General features: G+C 35.5%; 1 protein-coding gene across 5 annotated transcripts in view; it reads left to right on the top strand.

Moving 5' to 3' along the window:
* LOC109106517 (vacuolar protein sorting-associated protein 13A-like) overlaps window positions 1-18,432 on the top strand; it is a 65,172-nt gene that overhangs the window by 45,206 nt on the left and 1,534 nt on the right. For 2 of the 5 annotated variants that reach the window (XM_042730219.1, XM_042730218.1), the window contains 25 exons: window positions 41-451; window positions 543-647; window positions 1,925-2,071; window positions 2,147-2,278; window positions 2,357-2,490; window positions 3,386-3,472; window positions 4,137-4,266; window positions 4,416-4,645; window positions 5,020-5,173; window positions 6,975-7,121; window positions 7,299-7,380; window positions 7,573-7,642; window positions 7,724-7,838; window positions 8,572-8,685; window positions 9,729-9,874; window positions 10,906-10,987; window positions 11,086-11,199; window positions 12,093-12,168; window positions 12,320-12,483; window positions 13,029-13,074; window positions 13,161-13,284; window positions 13,382-13,496; window positions 16,366-16,451; window positions 16,786-16,909; window positions 17,330-17,404. In XM_042730219.1, the coding sequence (XP_042586153.1) occupies window positions 41-451; window positions 543-647; window positions 1,925-2,071; window positions 2,147-2,278; window positions 2,357-2,490; window positions 3,386-3,472; window positions 4,137-4,266; window positions 4,416-4,645; window positions 5,020-5,173; window positions 6,975-7,121; window positions 7,299-7,380; window positions 7,573-7,642; window positions 7,724-7,838; window positions 8,572-8,685; window positions 9,729-9,874; window positions 10,906-10,987; window positions 11,086-11,199; window positions 12,093-12,168; window positions 12,320-12,483; window positions 13,029-13,074; window positions 13,161-13,284; window positions 13,382-13,496; window positions 16,366-16,451; window positions 16,786-16,909; window positions 17,330-17,404 (3,210 nt within the window). The remainder of the gene's footprint in view (window positions 1-40; window positions 452-542; window positions 648-1,924; window positions 2,072-2,146; window positions 2,279-2,356; window positions 2,491-3,385; window positions 3,473-4,136; window positions 4,267-4,415; window positions 4,646-5,019; window positions 5,174-6,974; window positions 7,122-7,298; window positions 7,381-7,572; window positions 7,643-7,723; window positions 7,839-8,571; window positions 8,686-9,728; window positions 9,875-10,905; window positions 10,988-11,085; window positions 11,200-12,092; window positions 12,169-12,319; window positions 12,484-13,028; window positions 13,075-13,160; window positions 13,285-13,381; window positions 13,497-16,365; window positions 16,452-16,785; window positions 16,910-17,329; window positions 17,405-18,432) is intronic. The other 3 variants (XM_042730223.1, XM_042730222.1, XM_042730221.1) reach the window with 2 other exon arrangements.

The raw sequence follows: 18,432 nt of genomic DNA, 5'->3' as shown, positions 1-18,432 counted from the left end.
AATTATAGTTCCATATTTTGCAAAACTGTTTTGTTTACAGGGCATTGGAGATTTCCCCCCTTCCGAACTGAAAGCAGGCCACTCCTCCCAGATCCACACGGCGATCATGGATTTCTCCACTCTGGAGCTGAAGCTGCTGGGATACCTGCAGCAGGACTGGGAGTCCAAGTACAGTCTGTGCAGCGACTGTGAAGAGATCAGCTTCATCAAATTCCGCTCGCTGCGAGTGGACGAGGAGACGGAGGCGAAGGCGGAGCTGGACATCGCTGTCCATGTTAAGAAGGAGGAGGGTCAGGTGGTGGTGGCCATCCACTCCCCGTACTGGATGGTGAATAAGACAGGCAGACTGTTGCAGTACAAGGCAGATGATCTTCATCGCAAACACGCAAAGGACTACGACATGCCCCTCCTCTTCTCTTTCAAGCCACGCAACTTTCTGCAGAACAACAAGGTTTGGAAGAACGTCGTCAAGCATGTAGTAAACATTCGGCTGTTTTATTGATCAAGTTTCTAACTTCTCATTCTGTCACTGTTGTTTACAGATTCGCTTGATGATTTCAGAAAGTGAATTATCAGATGATTTCTCCATCGACACTGTTGGGAGTTATGGTGACGTCAAGTGCAAAGGGAAACAGAAGGATTACATGGTGACAGTTCTTTCATTACAACCATCAGATTTGAATACATTAAGTCAAAGGGAAATCAAAATTGATTTGATTTACCTACTTGATCATTGTTCCTCATCTTATTTCTGGTTCATGTTTTTCTCAAAGAAAGTATATAGAGGAAATTGACCACTTTTTAAAAATGTAATGGGTGAAATTTACAACATTCATTATGAGATCTATAGGAATGGAATCCATGTTTTCTGGTTAAAAGATCCTATATATATATTTTTTATATTGTTTATTTACTTTAACATGTGCTCTTATTAAACTGAGAAAAAAATATATATATATAGATTAGTGCTGTCAAACAATTAATCACAATTAATCGCATACAAAATAAAAAAAATTGTTTGCCTAATATATGTGTGTGTTCTGTGTATATTTATTATGTATATATAAATACACACACATATAGTATATATATTTTGAAAATATTTACATGTATTTACATGTCTATATTTATATTCCTATAATTTATATTATAAATAAATATATGTAATATATAAACATAACCTATTTTTCACATGTGTTTGTGTTTGTATTTATATGTACATAATAAATATACACAGAACACACATATATTACATAAACAAAAACATTTATTTTGGATGAGATTAATCGTTGACAGCACTAATATATGTATATATGTATACATATATATTATATATATATATATATATATATATATATATATATATATATATATATATATATATATATATATATATATATATGTATGTATAACCACTAACATTGTTGACTGAAATTTCGCTGAAATACAATGTTAAAATGTAAATATTGGATGGGGAAAAAAGTTAAAATGTTTAAGTTTAAAATTACTACAACTAAATCTGAAATAATAACATCTGATACCTAAATAGAAATGTTAAAAAATTCAAAAACTAATTAAAATATCAAAAGCACATCAGAATTATTAAAACTTAAACTACGATTTAAATGAAAACTGAAAATATCAAATTTAAATATTAATTAATACTGTAATAGTATATAATACTAAATACTAATAGTAAAACAACATTAGATTGATGAACACTTTAACAGTGCAATCAAATCAGATTACTGATGGATAAAATCAAGTACCATCTTCTTCTTCATTTTTTCCTTTTTTTTTATTGGCATTCAGTATACTCAGTTAACTCAGAAATATGTCCGATTACAAAATTAAAAAAAGGGGTTTCGAATGCCACATTGACTTGAATTGAATATTTGTTGAGTAGTGTTTGGTTTGCTGTTAGGTGGGAGTGAAGATAGATGCAACCAGCTTCAGTTTGACACGGTTGGTGACGTTCCTGCCCTTCTACATGCTGGTGAACAGAACCAAGCACATCATCCGAGTCTGTGAGGAAGGTCTGGATCAGTGGACAGAGGCCCGACCCGGACAGGTCAGGAATACAACCGACCGTACCAGGAGAAATGTTCATTCTCTGAATGCTGAGATTTATCCCTCTGCTTCTTAGGCTGCTGTTCCATTCTGGCCAGAAAAAGACTCAAAGAAACTCAGAGTCAAAGTGGAAGGCAGTCAATCATCACCACGGGCATTTTTCTTCCACCAGCCAGAGAACTGCCTCCTGCTGCATCTGGACAAAACCGTGAGTTAGTGTTTCCTACACAGACTGCAAGCACACACTCCCTCCATTGATCCTCTTCTTGTTTCCTCTCGTGTGTAGTTGGGTGGTATTATTGTGGATGTGAACCTGACAGAACATTCTGCCGTGATCCGGTTCTCTGACTACCACGATGGTGCCGCTCCATTCCTCCTCATCAACCACACGAAAGACGAGACGCTACAGTTCCACCAGAGGTGAGAAAGACAGACGCATGAGATCTGTGCAGGATCAGAGTATAAGAGTTTGAAGACACAATGAGAGACAGCAGTGAGGACAGTCTTTGGCGCTGTTGGTCGTATACTGGACGTTTATATGCCTTGCAAGGATTTAGTTTTTATTGAGGAACTGAACATTGTGATTGTAAATTCTGAATTGGATGTATTGAAATAGTGATTGTTGGTAGGTTGGGGTTCAAATTGATTGATTTGTCATAGTCTTGGAAGCATCAGGCAAATATATAATTTCTTTTTCTGAAAAATTAAGAAATAAAAATGGTGCGACACAAAGTACAGTTTACTTCCTTTTTTTTTTTTTTTTTTTGTTGGGCCACTGAAAATGTTGGTAAAACCAAGAAGTACAAAAAGTCCTTATCAGAATTTGTATAATATAACAGGAAAATATTATATATCATTAAATAATAAATCTCACGGTATATTACTTTTAGCTTAATGTTCACTGTTATGGGAGATTAGAAATGTTGCTTGTTTAATTAAAATAAAACAGTGTTTTGTTTTATGTGTTTTTTTTTTAAAATATAAATGTGTATATATATCTTTTTGGATTTTGGAATATGTGTAGATTTTTTTTTTTTGTGCTTTAAAATATACTTTTTTTGCTTTCTTTGTACATTCGCCAATCAAGTTAAAAATGTTCATAGATGGGAGCAGCTGGTAAACCAAAAATGTTTTTTTTTTTTAAGTTTATCGTTGCTCTTAAAGCATTCACTGAAACCTTATACTACAGCCCATATTCATTTTTAAAATGCTTTAATTGTCAGTTTTGATGTGTGCTTTTTTTTTGTATTAATGTTGCTAGAGTGTTTTATGTTTTATTTAGTTGCATTTTTGTTGTATCCTCCTTTCTTCGTAGCACCAGTAAGCGGAAAGCTTCTACTTGGCTGCGGGATGAGAGAGTGGATGTCTCTTTATCAGTTTGTGAAGAGACTGAATCCCTCTGGTACACACTTTCACACTGACAGACAGAGTGATGTTGGTTGAGATGCATGAAGCATTATTTCTTTCTTTTACTTGCTAGCTAACATGGGATTTGGTGAAGGGAGCTGCTCGACCCCTTCCAAAACACTTTGGGGAAAACATGAGTACAGTAACTCATTTTCCTCCCACAGCTTAAGGTTGCCGTCTGAAGTGAATCTTTCTCTTCTTGGTGATTATTTTACTAGGTGTGTTGCACCTTGTGGACAAAACAACAGAAATTAACCTACTTGCTTCCTGATTCTGTGCTTACAGCTGCTTTAATTTCCACTTCCTAACAAATGAAATGTATTCTCTTGTGTCTCAGTGGAGCTGATAAGATGCAGAGCATGTTTCTTTTTCTCTCATTGGACACTTAGTTATTGGTACTTTGGCTGCTGTTAAAGGGAAGTTAACTGCTTGTGCTATATATCAAGTGTAAATTATTCTCCAATATTATTTTGTTAATACTATGGGCCTATAATTTCTGTGGTTTATGCTGTTGTACACCTGTGAGTCTGAACAAACTTCAACAATCTGTTGCATAAAATAAATGCATTGTTGTAAAGAATCGGTTGAAGTTTGTTGCAGATGTTTTGCGATGATGTTATATATAATGTTTCAAGTCTGAACTGATGGTTTTATTCTAGCAGCTCTCAGGCAGAAATGGATGAGCTGGCTCCAGGTCAGGCGGTGTACTACACCTGGGCCGAGCCCACCGGCTCAAGAATACTGAGCTGGAAATGGGGCAAATACAAAGGAGAGCTCAAGAGTGAAGAGGTTAGAAATAAAAATCAGATCTGATGATTGATGATACAACATTTAATTGTAATAAATTGCATTCATTTAAATACTATAACTAAACCTCACTCGTCATTGAAGATGTGCAGCTTCATGCTCATTTGGCTCCGTTTTCATTTGTTCTGCAGGACCAGTTGTTGGATGTGAACAAGGAGGGAAAATTCTTTGTCATCTCATTTTATGAAGGCCTCCAGCGTGTGGTGCTTTTCACCACCGAGCTGTGTGTCTTCAAGAAGATTTACGATAATGAGAAAATGGAGCTGGCTGAACAGGAAACCTGCATCTCGTTACAGAACATGGGCATTTCACTGGTCAACAACACCAGCAGCCAGGAAGTGGCCTTCATTGGCATCACCAGGTACTGCAGGGGGTCATGGTGGCATACGTCTGACATAAAAAAGTGTTAAGCACATTTAACAACAAGAAAGATAACTATATTAGCATCCACATCAACCTAGAATATATGAAGAGTTCATTTGCCAAAACGGAATTCCATTTTTAAAAAGTTTCAAAAATCAGCTTTTTTCATTGAGCATTCCAGTTAATCTCAGTCAAACTGCAGCTGGGTTATTTTGATTAGGTTAAAAAAAAACTAACACAATAAAACTTTAAAAAAAACATGATTTTTGAAAATTTTCCAAAACTAAGTTAACTGTTTTTGCAAATAAACTCTTCATATTTTGCTTATTGAAATAGAATTATATCGAAATATAATTTGTTTGTGTTGGTCAGTTCTGATTTGGTGTGGGAAACCAAGCCTAAGAAGCGCAGCCGATGGAAGGTTTTGAGTGTTAAAGAGGCGAAGATGTTGGAGCAGCGCTACAGAGATTATATGGAGAGCGGGCCAGTGGACAGCATCGTCATTGACCTAGAGAACGACTACCAGGTTAGTGCTTACAGGAACCAGTTCACAGCCCTTAAAGGGCACCTATTATGCCGCTTTTTACAAGATGCAAAATAAGTCTCTGATGTCCCCAGAGTGTGTATAGTATGTGAAGGTTTAGCTCAAAATACCCCACAGATAAGTTTAGAGCTTGTTTAAGGTGCCATTTTCAGGGTATAAGCCAAAACGCACAGCTTTTGTCTTTGTCCCTTTAAATGCAAATGAGCTTGTGCTCCCGCCCCCTTTTCAGAACAGGTGGGGCTTAAAGAGCTAATACTCCCACTGGCAACACCTAACAATCTCACGCACTGAAACTGTCAGAAACTCTCAAGTGATTAACTAGCATTGCTTTCACATGCATTTTTCAACTACCACATTTTTATTTACATTTAGTCACTTAGATGACGTTTTTCATCCAAACCTCTGAAGTTACCAACTGCCTTCAGAGAAGTTTCAATGGCATTATCGTTTAATTTTACCGATGTACAGTATAATGTGTGATAAAGTAGCATTTGTGAGCCAGTGCTGCTTTGTGTACAGCTGTTAATCTAGAATTAGTTTTTATTTTATTTATTTTTATTCGTCACATACACGATTATATAGAGCATATATAACCCGCAGTGAAATGTGAGTGAAATGTGTTACGGGGGAAACCGCTGTATTCATGCAGTTCCAAAAGCGCCACCTAGTGGCAGATAGAACTTCGTATTTTAGCCTTTAAACTATTTTTAAGAAAAGAAATGAAAATATATGAGTCAAAAGTGTAACAGATTATTTTAAATTAAAGCACACACACATCTTACTATCTAAATATTTTTGGATTTTTGAAGGCACATTAGCTTTTTGTTCTGAACAAAAACAGCAGACGTGCTTATTGAAAATGCTAATTCATCTTCTGCCACCAGAGCCACTGAGACACTAAATAATTCTTTATACTTTTGACTCATTCCTCCTTTATTTCTTATCTTAAGCTCTTATGTTCATTGGTGCATCCCAAAACTCAACACTTGAAATGAGCTGGACTTTCCCCTGTGGTGACGTGTACCTAACGAGAATTCTAGAATCGCTTGTTTTGAGAGACTGTTTATGATTTATTGTGATTATAAAAAATTAAGAGACTGTTTATGATTTATTGTGATTATAAAAAAATGAGTGGGTGGATTTTTACCATAACAGGCTGGTTGTTTTCACACACTGCAGCCACACAACTGTGTTCAAACACCTTATAAAAGTGATTTTTGCATAATAGGTCCTCTTTAAAGGCAAGATGCCTTATTTTAAATGAGTTGTCACCATCAGTATTAAACAGAGTATTTTTGCTACTGTACCTTTAAGGCTTCTACATGCAAATAACTCTGGTTTATTATTGGGTCATTATTATTTATTTCTAATTAAAATAACTAATTTAAATAAATTGACCAGTTGCTTATTAGCATGCATATTAGCTGTTTATTAGTACTTATAAAGCCCCTTTTCTACATGACCATATTCTACACATTTAATCTCTACCCCATACCTAAACTGAACAACTACCTTACTAGTTAATAGTTATTAGTGGACTTTAAAATAAAGTGTGACCCGATAAATATTACATTTTGCTTACAGTTTTGGTATACATGTGTTATTTACTATGTTTAAATGAAATATTGTGATTTAACGGCCGTTATATTGTCTTTGGTCACCTTGCACTTTAAGATATCGCATCTTCTATCCACTTATCAAGTTGCTGAATAACATGGGCTGCAACAAGGACAGAAGTTATGTGTGTTTTAATCCATCTCTGGCTGTACTGAATGTTCATCAGGTGATGTTTGCTGCTAACGGGGTGGACATGAGGATAATGCAGCCCTTTGATGCGCCGCTCAGGAGGAACTTCCTGCCAGCACTAAAGGTGGAGTACAGTGTCTCCACCCGCCAGAAAACCTACAGAGTCCAGATCAACAGGATTCAGGTCTGCTTCACCCCCAATAAAGCAATCCAGCTTGAGACACATTATTAAAATATGAGTTATAACCATGCGATCAGAGCAACCACAGAGCCAGATCAGCACAATTCAATAATTGTCACGCACTAATTCATGCAGTTATTATGGTCAGTGAACATGAATATGCCCCTGTTTACTCCTCAGATCCAAAATCAGTTGCCTGGAGCCATCTTCCCATTTGTGTTCTACCCCATCAAACCTCCCAAATCAGTCAGCATGGACTCGGGTCAGTCGATCCACAGCCTTGAGGCCTATTCACCCAAAGGCAGAAGCAAAATAATTATTTTATTACATTTTATTTTATCTTATTACATTTTATTTCTTTTTATATTATTTTATTTATTTGTGTCTAACCAGTCTGGCATTGATAAAGTGAAGTTTATTACATTTTATTTATTTTTATTTATTTTTTGATTAGAGCCCAAACCACTCGCTGATGTCAGCATCATCACCAGAGCAGCCGGACATTCAGACATTCTTCGCATCAAGTATGTTTCCTCCTCATACAATTTCTTTTCATCTCTTGCTCTCAAAGAAACTGCAAAACATGCTTCATTTCTGCTCTGCAGGTATTTTAAAATGTTGATTCAGGAGATGGACCTGCGGATAGATCTGGGGTTCCTGTATGCCATACTTGAGCTCTTCACTGCTGAGCACGCCAGTGCTGTCACGTCTGAACAGGAGGTACAGTGATGCTCCTACAGCCCAAAGTTCTACACAGGCATCTGTGAAACCCACCAATGATTGATTCTTCTGTATGAGCGACAACGCCGGCAACTCCATACTCTAGTCTATTGAAAGTGAAAATGAAAGTTATGACATTTGGCAAGTATGGTAACCCATACTCGGAATTGGTGCTGTGCATTTAACCTATTTATAATAGACTTCTCCATCTAATTCATCCACACTCTTTGTGATTACAGTATATTTTATATTACATATACTGCCATTCAAAATTTGGAGCCTGAAAGTTTTTTTTTTAAAGAAATTAATACTTTTATTCAACAATGCATTAAATTAAACAAAAGTGACGGTAACAGATTTACAGTGTTACAAGATATTTTTTATATTTCTGTATTTTATTTATACATTTAGTATTTTTAGGAATGCAGTTCTTTTGAACTTTCTGTTTCAAATCAGTATATTAGAATGAATTCTGAAGGATCATGTGACACTCAAGACTGGAGTAGTGATGCTGAAATTTCAGCTTTGATTTAAAATAATAGGTTTAATTTTAATTTTTTTTATAATAGAAGGAAATTATTTTGAATGAAAATAATGTTTCACAAAATTACTTTTTTCTGTATTTTTGATCAAATAAATGCAGCCTGGGTGAGCATAATAATCTTACCGACCCCAAACTTTTGAATGCTAGTGTATTGATCTGTTGTTGTATGTGTGTGGTGTTGTACTGCAGGTGGAGTTGTTTGAGAAGGACATTGATTATCTGAAGACTGAGTTGAATCATAGTTCAGCGACAGACACGTCACCTATCAGCCTGTACGAGTACTTCCACATCTCGCCCATCAAGGTCAGTTTCCAAAGCCTCTGTCCAATTCAGTGTAACCACACAAACACAGAAATAAAGGCTTAAAGGGTTAGTTCACCATAACCTGAAAACTAGCCTGTGTTTTACTCACCCTCGAGGCATCCTAGGTGTATATGACTTTCTTGTTTCAGACGAATCCAATCGGAGTTATATTAAAAATTCTCCTGGCACTTCTAAGCTCAATCATTGCATGGGCGGATGCTTTTTATCATCAGTCCACAAGACGTCAAATAAAGTGCGTGCATCCATAATAAAATGTGCCTCACATGGCTCCAGGGGGTGAATAATGGCCTCCTGTAACGAATCAATGCGTTTTTGTAAGAAAAATATCCATATTTAAAATGTTATAAACACGTCTCTCTCACCTCATCTAACTGTGAAAAGCAGAACCAGTTCCGGGTGGATGATTAGTGACGAACGTGGAGAGAACAAAACAAAACACCGGTCATAAATTAGAAGTGCAAACAGAGGATTTGTAAAGAAAAATGTCGGAGGATGTTGATATAAACCAAGAGGAGACTGGTTTTCCTTTGCTATAGTAAGGAAGCTTTGCTTCCTTTGCTCCTGTAAACAAACTCATAAGACTAGCATATCTCACAGGCGCGCATCCTACGTCATCCGTTGGAACAGCTTCCACCTACGACAGTCAGCAGAAGTGAGAGAAAAGTGTTTATTACCTTTGAAATATGGATATTTTACTTACAAAAACGCCATTGAGGCACATTTTATTATGGATGCACGCACTTTATTTGACGTGTTTTGGACTGTTGAACAGAAACACCCACCCACTGCAATGATAATGCTTGGAATAGCCAGGACAATTTTTAATATAAATCCAATTGGATTTGTCTGAAAGAAGAAAGTCATATACACCTAGGATGCCTCGAAGGTGAGTAAAACACAAGCAAATTTTCATTTTTGGGTGAACTATCCCTTTAATATTCATGACAAACCAACTGAAGACAGTTTTGTTCAACACATTGTGAGTATACAGTGTAGTGTGTAACTGTGTTTCTGTGGGGCAGCTTCACTTGAGTTTCTCTCTGAGCACCGGTGGTGAAGACGGGAATAAGAAAGAGCGCGAGACAGAGGTCATTCCCGTCCAGTCTCTCAACCTCCTGCTGAAGAGCATTGGAGCAACACTCACTGACGCTCAAGACGTCCTCTTCAAGTACTTACACTCACTCTCACTGCGGCAGGAAATCCTTGTAGTTCCTCATTCCGGTCTGCCCAGCCAAACCCTCACTTCACACATGGGTTTTTCTGGATTTCACATGTGGTTAGATGGTGTGAACTAAACACTCTTCACTTCAGTTTTTTTGCTGTCACACTGCCCTCTAGTGGAAAGACCAAAACAAGCTAGAACTGTGTGTCAAGGGAGCAAACCTGTGCATAAGCAACGAGGATTCAATATTAGACAAGCATTATGTTATGCTTTTATATTATGTATATATTGAATGCAAGTATTATTTATTTATATATTTTGAATGAAATATCTTTGAATACATTTTTGTGAATTTTAAGTCGTTTTTGTGCTTTTTTTAATTTGGATTTTTTTAAATGTTACTATTTAGTTTTAGTTTATTTGTTATTTACATTTAGTATTACTTTGGCGTTTTAGTTATTTATTTCCACCTAGTATTTTTAGTGCTTTCATCTTAATTGCCAAGGCAGTTTTTCATCTCATATATTTTATTTCAGCTTTATTTTAGTTAACATTTTCATTCTTTTAGTTAATTTAGTTGGTTTTAGTATTAATGATAATAACAATGAGCTGCTTAATTCATTATAAAAATGTATATGAAACAGTATGCAATATGTAGGGTGTAATAATAAATTGCTTGTCAAATTATTATATAACGTATCAAGTTTTATCCAGTTGTCTTTTCAGAAATTAATGTGGTTACTTTTGTTGGTAGTTCAGGTTTGTAAAATAAGAAAGGCAAGATCAAAACAAGGGCACCGTACCCAGTGTAGTGTGGTCTGATTCTGTATTTCACATTTTGGCAAAAGTAGTAGGTTTAGTGGATATTCCACACATACTAAATTATACACTGTGTACAGTTTGCACACATTATTATGAGTAGTATGCCACTGCATACAGTACATACAAATTCTCTTATGTGATGTTGAATTGTATATTTATTACTTAGAAATCTATTTTATTGGAAATGCTTACATTTGTGTCCTGTCTTTCGCCAGACTTGCGTTTTTTGAGCTGACGTACCAGTTCCGCACCACTCAGCAGCTGCAGTCGGAGGTCATCCGCCATTACTCCAAACAGGTGAGCTTTCACCTTTAACATTCACCAACTACTTGTGATTTCAGTGTGTTTTAAACATATGCATTCATTTGTCTGTGCTTGTGTGCTGTTTGTTTCAGGCTATCAAGCAGATGTATGTTCTGGTTTTGGGTTTAGATGTCCTCGGGAATCCTTTCGGACTGATCCGCGGTCTGTCTGAAGGCGTCGAGGCCTTCTTTTATGAGCCTTATCAGGTGAAACTTCAACTCTTTTGATAGGATTGTTAAGATAAAGAATATGTGGCCCTCTGAAGTGACAGTTTTCAAAAATAAATTTGAAACAAACACACATGACTTGTTCTTATATGGAAGCACATTTCCGCCAATAAATAAAAAAATTGGTAATAAAAAAAAGGTAATTGCGACTTTTTATCTAACAGTTTTGACTTTTTTATATCACGCCAGAATTCTCACAATTGCGAGTTTATATCTCAGAATTCTGACTTTCTATTTTTCTCAGAGTTGCGAGTTATAAAGTCAGAATTGTGAGAAAAAAAACTCAGAATTGCGACTTTATATCTTGCAATTGTGACTATATATCTCGCAATTTTTACTTTATAAAATTGCATTTTATAAAATCAGAATTGTAAGATATAAACTTGCAATTCTGGGATAGAATTGTGATATAAAAAGTTGCAATTACCTTGTTTTATTTTTTAATTCTGTGGCGGAAACGGCCTTCCATATATTCTTTATTGAACACAACTATAATTATTTACTACTGGTTATTGTTATGTTAATGTCATTATAGTTGACTAAAATTAAAACCATCAAAAACATTTTAGGTACTTGAAATAAAATAAATATTAAGTGGAACATAATATAAATAAAATACCAAAAATATATATTTTATTTTAGCTAGCTGCCAAAGCATCATTTCTCATTTTCATGTACAAACTAAAACTAAAATTGAAATAAAAAAGAATAAAAATATTAATAATAATAATAAAACTGACAAAAACACATAAAAATTACTTAATCTTTAACTGAAATTAAAATGAAAACAGAGAATACAAAAAAAATGTATTTATTAAAAAACTGTTAATAGTATCTTGATATAAAAATAAGACTGAATGTTGGTTTGTCAGGGTGCCATACAGGGACCAGAGGAGTTTGTGGAGGGCATGGCACTCGGTGTGAAGGCTCTGGTTGGAGGAGCTGTGGGTGCGTACTCTCTTTTTGCTGTATTCAATAATACACTATTATTGTGAGTGATCTATGCAGTCATGAACTCTTCAATCAAAAGTTGTCACATGAGGCTCATATCAATCTTGTTCCACTTAAATTCCGAGCCGTCCGTCTCTTGTCCTCTCAGGCGGTCTGGCCGGAGCGGCGTCTCGGATCACGGGAGCGATGGCTAAAGGTGTGGCCGCCATGACCATGGATGAGGAGTATCAGCAGAAGAGACGCGAGGCCATGAACAAGCAGCCCAGCGGACTGAGAGAAGGCCTGACACGAGGAGGGAAGGGACTCGTCTCTGTGAGTTAACAGACAGAAACTTTGACCTAACTTATAATTCAACAACAAGTTTAATTAATCATTTACTCAGCCTTACATTGCTTCAGACCTGTTTGACTTAAACAAAATTCGGTAACCAAAGAGTTTCGGTTCTCATTGAAATACTATAGTTTTTTTTTTTTCCTCGTATATTTAATGGAAGTAAAAGGGAACTGAAACGGTTTGGTTCTCAACATTCTTCAAAATATCTTTTTTTTTTTATGATGTGCAAAATATAGTACATCATACAGGTTTGGATTGACATAATGGCAAGTTTTTAATGTTGAACTTCACCTTCACGTTGAAGTGTTGGTCAATGGTCACAACATGCATATAAACAAATAAATTATTTAAACTTTTAATGTTTTGTTTTTGTTTGTTATTATGTTAAAATGATTTGCCTTTAAATTTATGTTTTAAAGATTTTGTTTTTTATTAGATTTTTATCAACTCATGAACACCCCACAGTTCCCTTATCAGTTTTGTTTGTCAGTCTGTTAATATGAACTCTTCTCCTCGTCACACAGGGGTTTGTGAGCGGCATCACAGGCATTGTGACTAAACCCATTAAAGGTAAAGATGTTCAGTTATCTGGCAGTATTTCACTGTCAAGAATCCAGTTTAATAGGCATCTCATGTGTGTGTGTGTGTTCCTGTAGGAGCTCAGAGGGAAGGAGCGGCGGGTTTCTTTAAGGGTGTGGGCAAAGGTTTGGTCGGAGCTCTGACCAGACCAACAGGGGGCATCATTGACATGGCCAGCAGCACCTTTCAAGGCATCAAAAGGTCTCTGAATATGTCTGTGTATCTGTGTGTGATGCTTAGGAAAGAGTCTGTGTTAGTCCATGAGTGTGATGTGTTTTCTGGCCTGATTTGAATGCAGAGCTGCGGAGACATCTCAGGATGTGGAGAGTTTACGTCCTCCTCGTTTCATCCATGAGGATGGAGTCATCCGGCCGTATAAGGAGAGAGAGGGCATAGGCAGCCAGATGCTGCAGGTGATGCATGACACTTCACTTCCTGCCGACACACTCCTGGTGTTCAAGAAAATGGCGATGCATTAAAAAAATAATAGGAATTGACAAGATTATAAAAAAACGGAAATGGGTAGTTGACATGTTCAACAGTGACAGCAGCCTTCATATTACAAATGAAAACATCAAAAAATAAGTCACACCAAAGCTGCATTTATATAATCAAAAATACACTAAAAACAGCAATATTATGAAATATTATTAGAATTGTAAAAAATTTGAAGATATTGTAAAATGTAGTTTATTCCTGTGATGCAAAGCTGAATTTTCAGTATCATTACTCCAGTCTTCAGTGTCACATAATCCTTCATTTTAATGCTTCATTTGCTGCTCAAGAAACATTATTATCAATTTTGAAAACAGTTTCACTGCTCAGTTCATAAGAACAGCATTTTTAAAAAAATATTATAGAAATCATTCCTAACTTTTTAAAAGTCTTTCCTGACACTTTTGACAGTTTTATGCATTGTTGCTGATTAAAAACAATATCTTTTTTTAAATAATAAAAAACTTGTAATTAAACGTAAAGTCTAATATATGTGACCCTCTCTGTGAAATCCAGGCTAAAGTCTCAAAATCTAATTATGAAATAACAAGTTTGATTTCAACCATTCATTTCAGTATAATTTCAATCTTTGACATGGTCTTCGTCAGTAATAAATATATCAATGTTACATTTCCACAGAATGTTCTTTACCTTATGAAGGATGATTTTATATAGAAAAAGTAAATCACCAAAAAATGACTTAAGCTGGGTTTTTGTTGAATTTTTCACATATTATATTTTAATATATAATTGTCAGATAATGAGTTAAGGTTATTCATAACATTCAGTATATATTGTACATATATCGTTAATATACAAAAACAAGATTTCTGATTTACTTGCAAAATTCTTTGCCATTTCCTTAAACAACCACCATTGTCATTAAACAACCATGGATTATGAATTTTCATGCTTGTCCAGGCTGGTTTTATATTAGTCTAGATTGTGGCTTAGAATGTGTTTAGATGGTGAAGCTGGTCAACCTGACCAGTCTTTCTGGTGAGCTGGTTGAGCAAGGAAGCCTCGCTGGTTAAACTAGTTAAGAAGCATCACAGCATCCAGAACACAACAGGCACCAAACAGACCAACATGGGCCAAGGGTTTGAAATTGTATCATCAGATATTAAAGAGGTGTTAATATTTGAAATAATAACAGAGATTGTACAGGATATATGTGTAAAACTTCCTAGTAAAACTACATAGTATTATACATTTCTATTCTTATGTTAGAAAAACAGTAAACTAAAATGTAAAAACAAACAATCTAAAATATTAAATTAACTCACAAAATCAAATTATGTAAGTCATTATGTAAAACTACTTATGTAATTCCCAACAGACCAACACCAGACCAACTGCAGGAGCTGCAGACATCATCTCAGTAGTGTTAGCTGTACTAGTATTGGTAGTGTTAGTGTTTCTGGGTTAGTACACAGCCTGTGCTGGTGTTCACATTAACATCACGCTGACCGCAGCTCTCCTCTCTTGTCATGTTCACAGAGCAGAGCGGCCCTCTCTCAGATGAATAGCTCTGACACTGATGAGGAAAACGTGTCTTTTTCTCAGGGTTTTCAATAAATGTTCAGTTTGTTTGTGTAATTTGCATCTAAAATCAGAATAATTTACAATGTGTTTACGCTGATAGAGTAGTTAATATATTTGAAATGTAAATATTGCTGTTTTATGATTTATGAATCTTGGTTTTATTCCTTCTAAATTGTTGTCCCACCCCATCATCTGTCATTTTTCCTCAATAAAGTCTGTTTCCAAGTGCATTTTTCATCATTAACCCATTCCACACCCATCAATCCCACAATGCATTGCAAATGACATCGCATTTCGTTGATTTATAGACGCAAGTTGTGAAGGAGCAAGGGTGTGTACTGTGACATTAGTCTCTTTAGAAAACGTAGTGACTAAACCTTTGCTTAAATTTTGCATTAAATTCTTTTCTTTCCTAGACATTTTTACTAGGGAAATTTTAGAAATTTGCATTCTCGCATCCAGAGCAGGTTCAAACACACCAGTCAGAACTAGAGGCAATGTGAAAGTGCTTTAGAACTAAATAAAAAATGGTTTTAAGAGTCCCGAAACTAGTGCAATGTATATGAAGATGAGTAGGTATATGTGGTAAATATGTGACGATTCAAATCGGTTGAGATGCTAAATAAATTGTGATTCAATAAGGTGTAGGAGTTTATATGAATGCATGTCTGAGGGGAACTTACTGTCTTTAGAAAACTTTAGATGGTATTTTTTTCTTTTCATCTTGCCTCTGTATAATGCATATTAAAGTTAATAAGTGCAGCGCTGCTTTGTTTACAGCGGAAACCAAGGAAACGCTTTAAGCACCACCTGCTGGCAGAGAGTGAATCTGCGTCTCATTCAGCTCGTCTGCTGTTTCTGTTTCATGCAGATTTTTTTATGTATAGTTTTACAAAACTCAAGTCAAATCATTCTATTTTTGCTACAAATTTCGAAATTATACAATCTAATTTAGATTAAAAACTGCCCATATTGATGTATGCAGCATCTTTGTTTGGATCATGATTAAAATGCAGTGGTTGCTTCTAATTTTAAATGGAAAGAGCACAGACAAAGAGTTGAGTGAATCGTTGGATCCCTATGAGTAGGTGATTTTGAAGTTTTGTTGCCACTGTGTGTCTTGTCATCATTATACTCACTCCATCACCATATCTCAGGAACATGATGGCCAGAAAACATTTGATTGTAGAAGTTCTCCAGATTGTGTTTATATATTAATGGGTTTCTCCATTTGGTTTGCAGAATGTTGAAAACGGACGGTTTGCCAAGTACAGATACTTTGCTCATGCTAAGGTGAACGAATCAGATTTCCTGATGATCACTAAAAGGTAGGTGAATTATACAAACCCCTCATGGGCAGTGGCACATGGGCACATTTAGATGAATGGGTATTTTGGTTTTAAGCATGCACGAATAGCATTAAGCATGTCACAGCTGTTTGGCTTCAGTTTATAAAAGCCTTCATGTAAACACCCTGAGCTCTAGTCAAAATAATTTTTTTAGCTATTATTGAGCTTAAAAATACCGTGCACATGTGCCATGCCATGATGCATGTTTATTTCCATCTTACAAACTAAATTTGGATTGTATTCATTCAGACTGATGAAAATCAGTTTCAGTAAAAATCTTTCTTCTTCTTTCTTAATGATTTTCTTCTTTCAGGGGGATATTTTTCGTGACTAAGGGGACATTTGGGCAGCTGACGTGTGAGTGGCAGTATCTGTTTGATGAGTTTACCAAAGCACCCATGATTGTGGAGGGCAGGAGACTGCGTATAGAAGCGAAGGTACATCATCATACGTAACACAGAGTTTGATTTTATGTGCATTTATAAACAACATTAATTCTAAATCGCACTGGTCGCTGGGCTTATTGTGCATATTATTCTAAATATGCAAATATTTATGTTTAGCACTTTAATTTATAGTCCTGTTTTACATGTGTATATAGTATGTACTTATACTATGATAAGGTACTAACCCTAAAACTTAACCCAAGTAGTTAAGCTAGTTAACCCTTGTATTATTGTTCTTTCTTACATAATCATATCTTTCACCTTTGAAAGGACTTTTATTTTGTAATGAGATAATCAAGGCCATGTGGGCAGGGAGAGAGCATTAAAAATATTAACAAATGAAATAGCTCCTGAACAAGGATTTCTTTTATTAGGATGAGAATGTGATTGATCTTGTTTTGATTTTCACAGGAGCGAGTCAAATCAGTGTTTCATGCCAAAGAGTTTGGGAAGATCATCAATTTCAAAACTCCAGAACTAGCAAAGGTACAGTTGCACATTTTTGCTGCTGTAAACAAATAGTGGAAGTTAGTTCATGAACTGGTATCTTCACATGGAGCACAATGATTATTTAGGCAGAAAGTGGATGAATTCTTCAACTCATTTGGATGATGGTTGTAGAGTTGTTCTAAACTGAGGGCCAAATCCATTCATAGTGAGGATCACTAGTGCACACCAGTCAGGATCATTAACATGGTCCCAGCAGATCTTTAAGTCTTAAATATTTTAAATGACATAAGAAAAGTCTTAATTATCCATTTAAGAGGTCTTAAAATCGGGCACAGAAAAACAAGATTTGCAAAATGGCTTAATCTGTATTGATATATGGTAATAAATTATATTTGTTCTTAAACAAGGTTGTAAACCTTAAATTTGACACTTACATGTACCCTTCGCTAATGACCTTGTGAAATAGCCACAAAAAGCATTTGGTTGCTTACTTTTATTTGGAACGACCTTGTGAGTATCGCCCACTTTCGATGGTGCCCTTTAAGACCGCAAATTACCATGAATCCCTTCATACATGGCTTTTCTTCAAGACCATTTGCAAAGTGTATAATAATACAATAGACACTTAAAAAAGTGAATTAGATTTTTCTTTGACCATGTGATACTGTCATGTCCATTCATTTTGAAACCTGAGGTAATTTATTTATAAATCAGTGAGTTATTCTTTAGATATTGTCATATTAGTTTGTTTATCCAAAACTGGAAATTACCCCGTGATTTACTCACCCTCAGGCCATCCTAGGTGTATACTGTATGACTTTCTTCTTTCAGATAAATACAATTGGAGTTATATTAAAAAATGTCCTGGTTCTTTCAAGCTTTATAATAGCAGTGAATGGGTGTCGAGATTTTGAAATCCAATAAAGTTCGTCCATCCATCATATAAAGTGCTCCACATGGCTCCGGGGGGTTAATAAAGGCCTTCTGAAGCACAAAGATGTTTTTAAGAAAAATATCCATATTTAAAACTTTATAAACCATAATCTCTAGCTTCCGCTAACTTT

Source organism: Cyprinus carpio, chromosome B8, assembly GCF_018340385.1.
Source record: "Cyprinus carpio isolate SPL01 chromosome B8, ASM1834038v1, whole genome shotgun sequence".
Lineage (NCBI taxonomy): Eukaryota > Metazoa > Chordata > Actinopteri > Cypriniformes > Cyprinidae > Cyprinus > Cyprinus carpio.
Note: the sequence above shows the minus strand (reverse complement) of the source record. Positions and strands in the feature narration are given on the sequence as shown.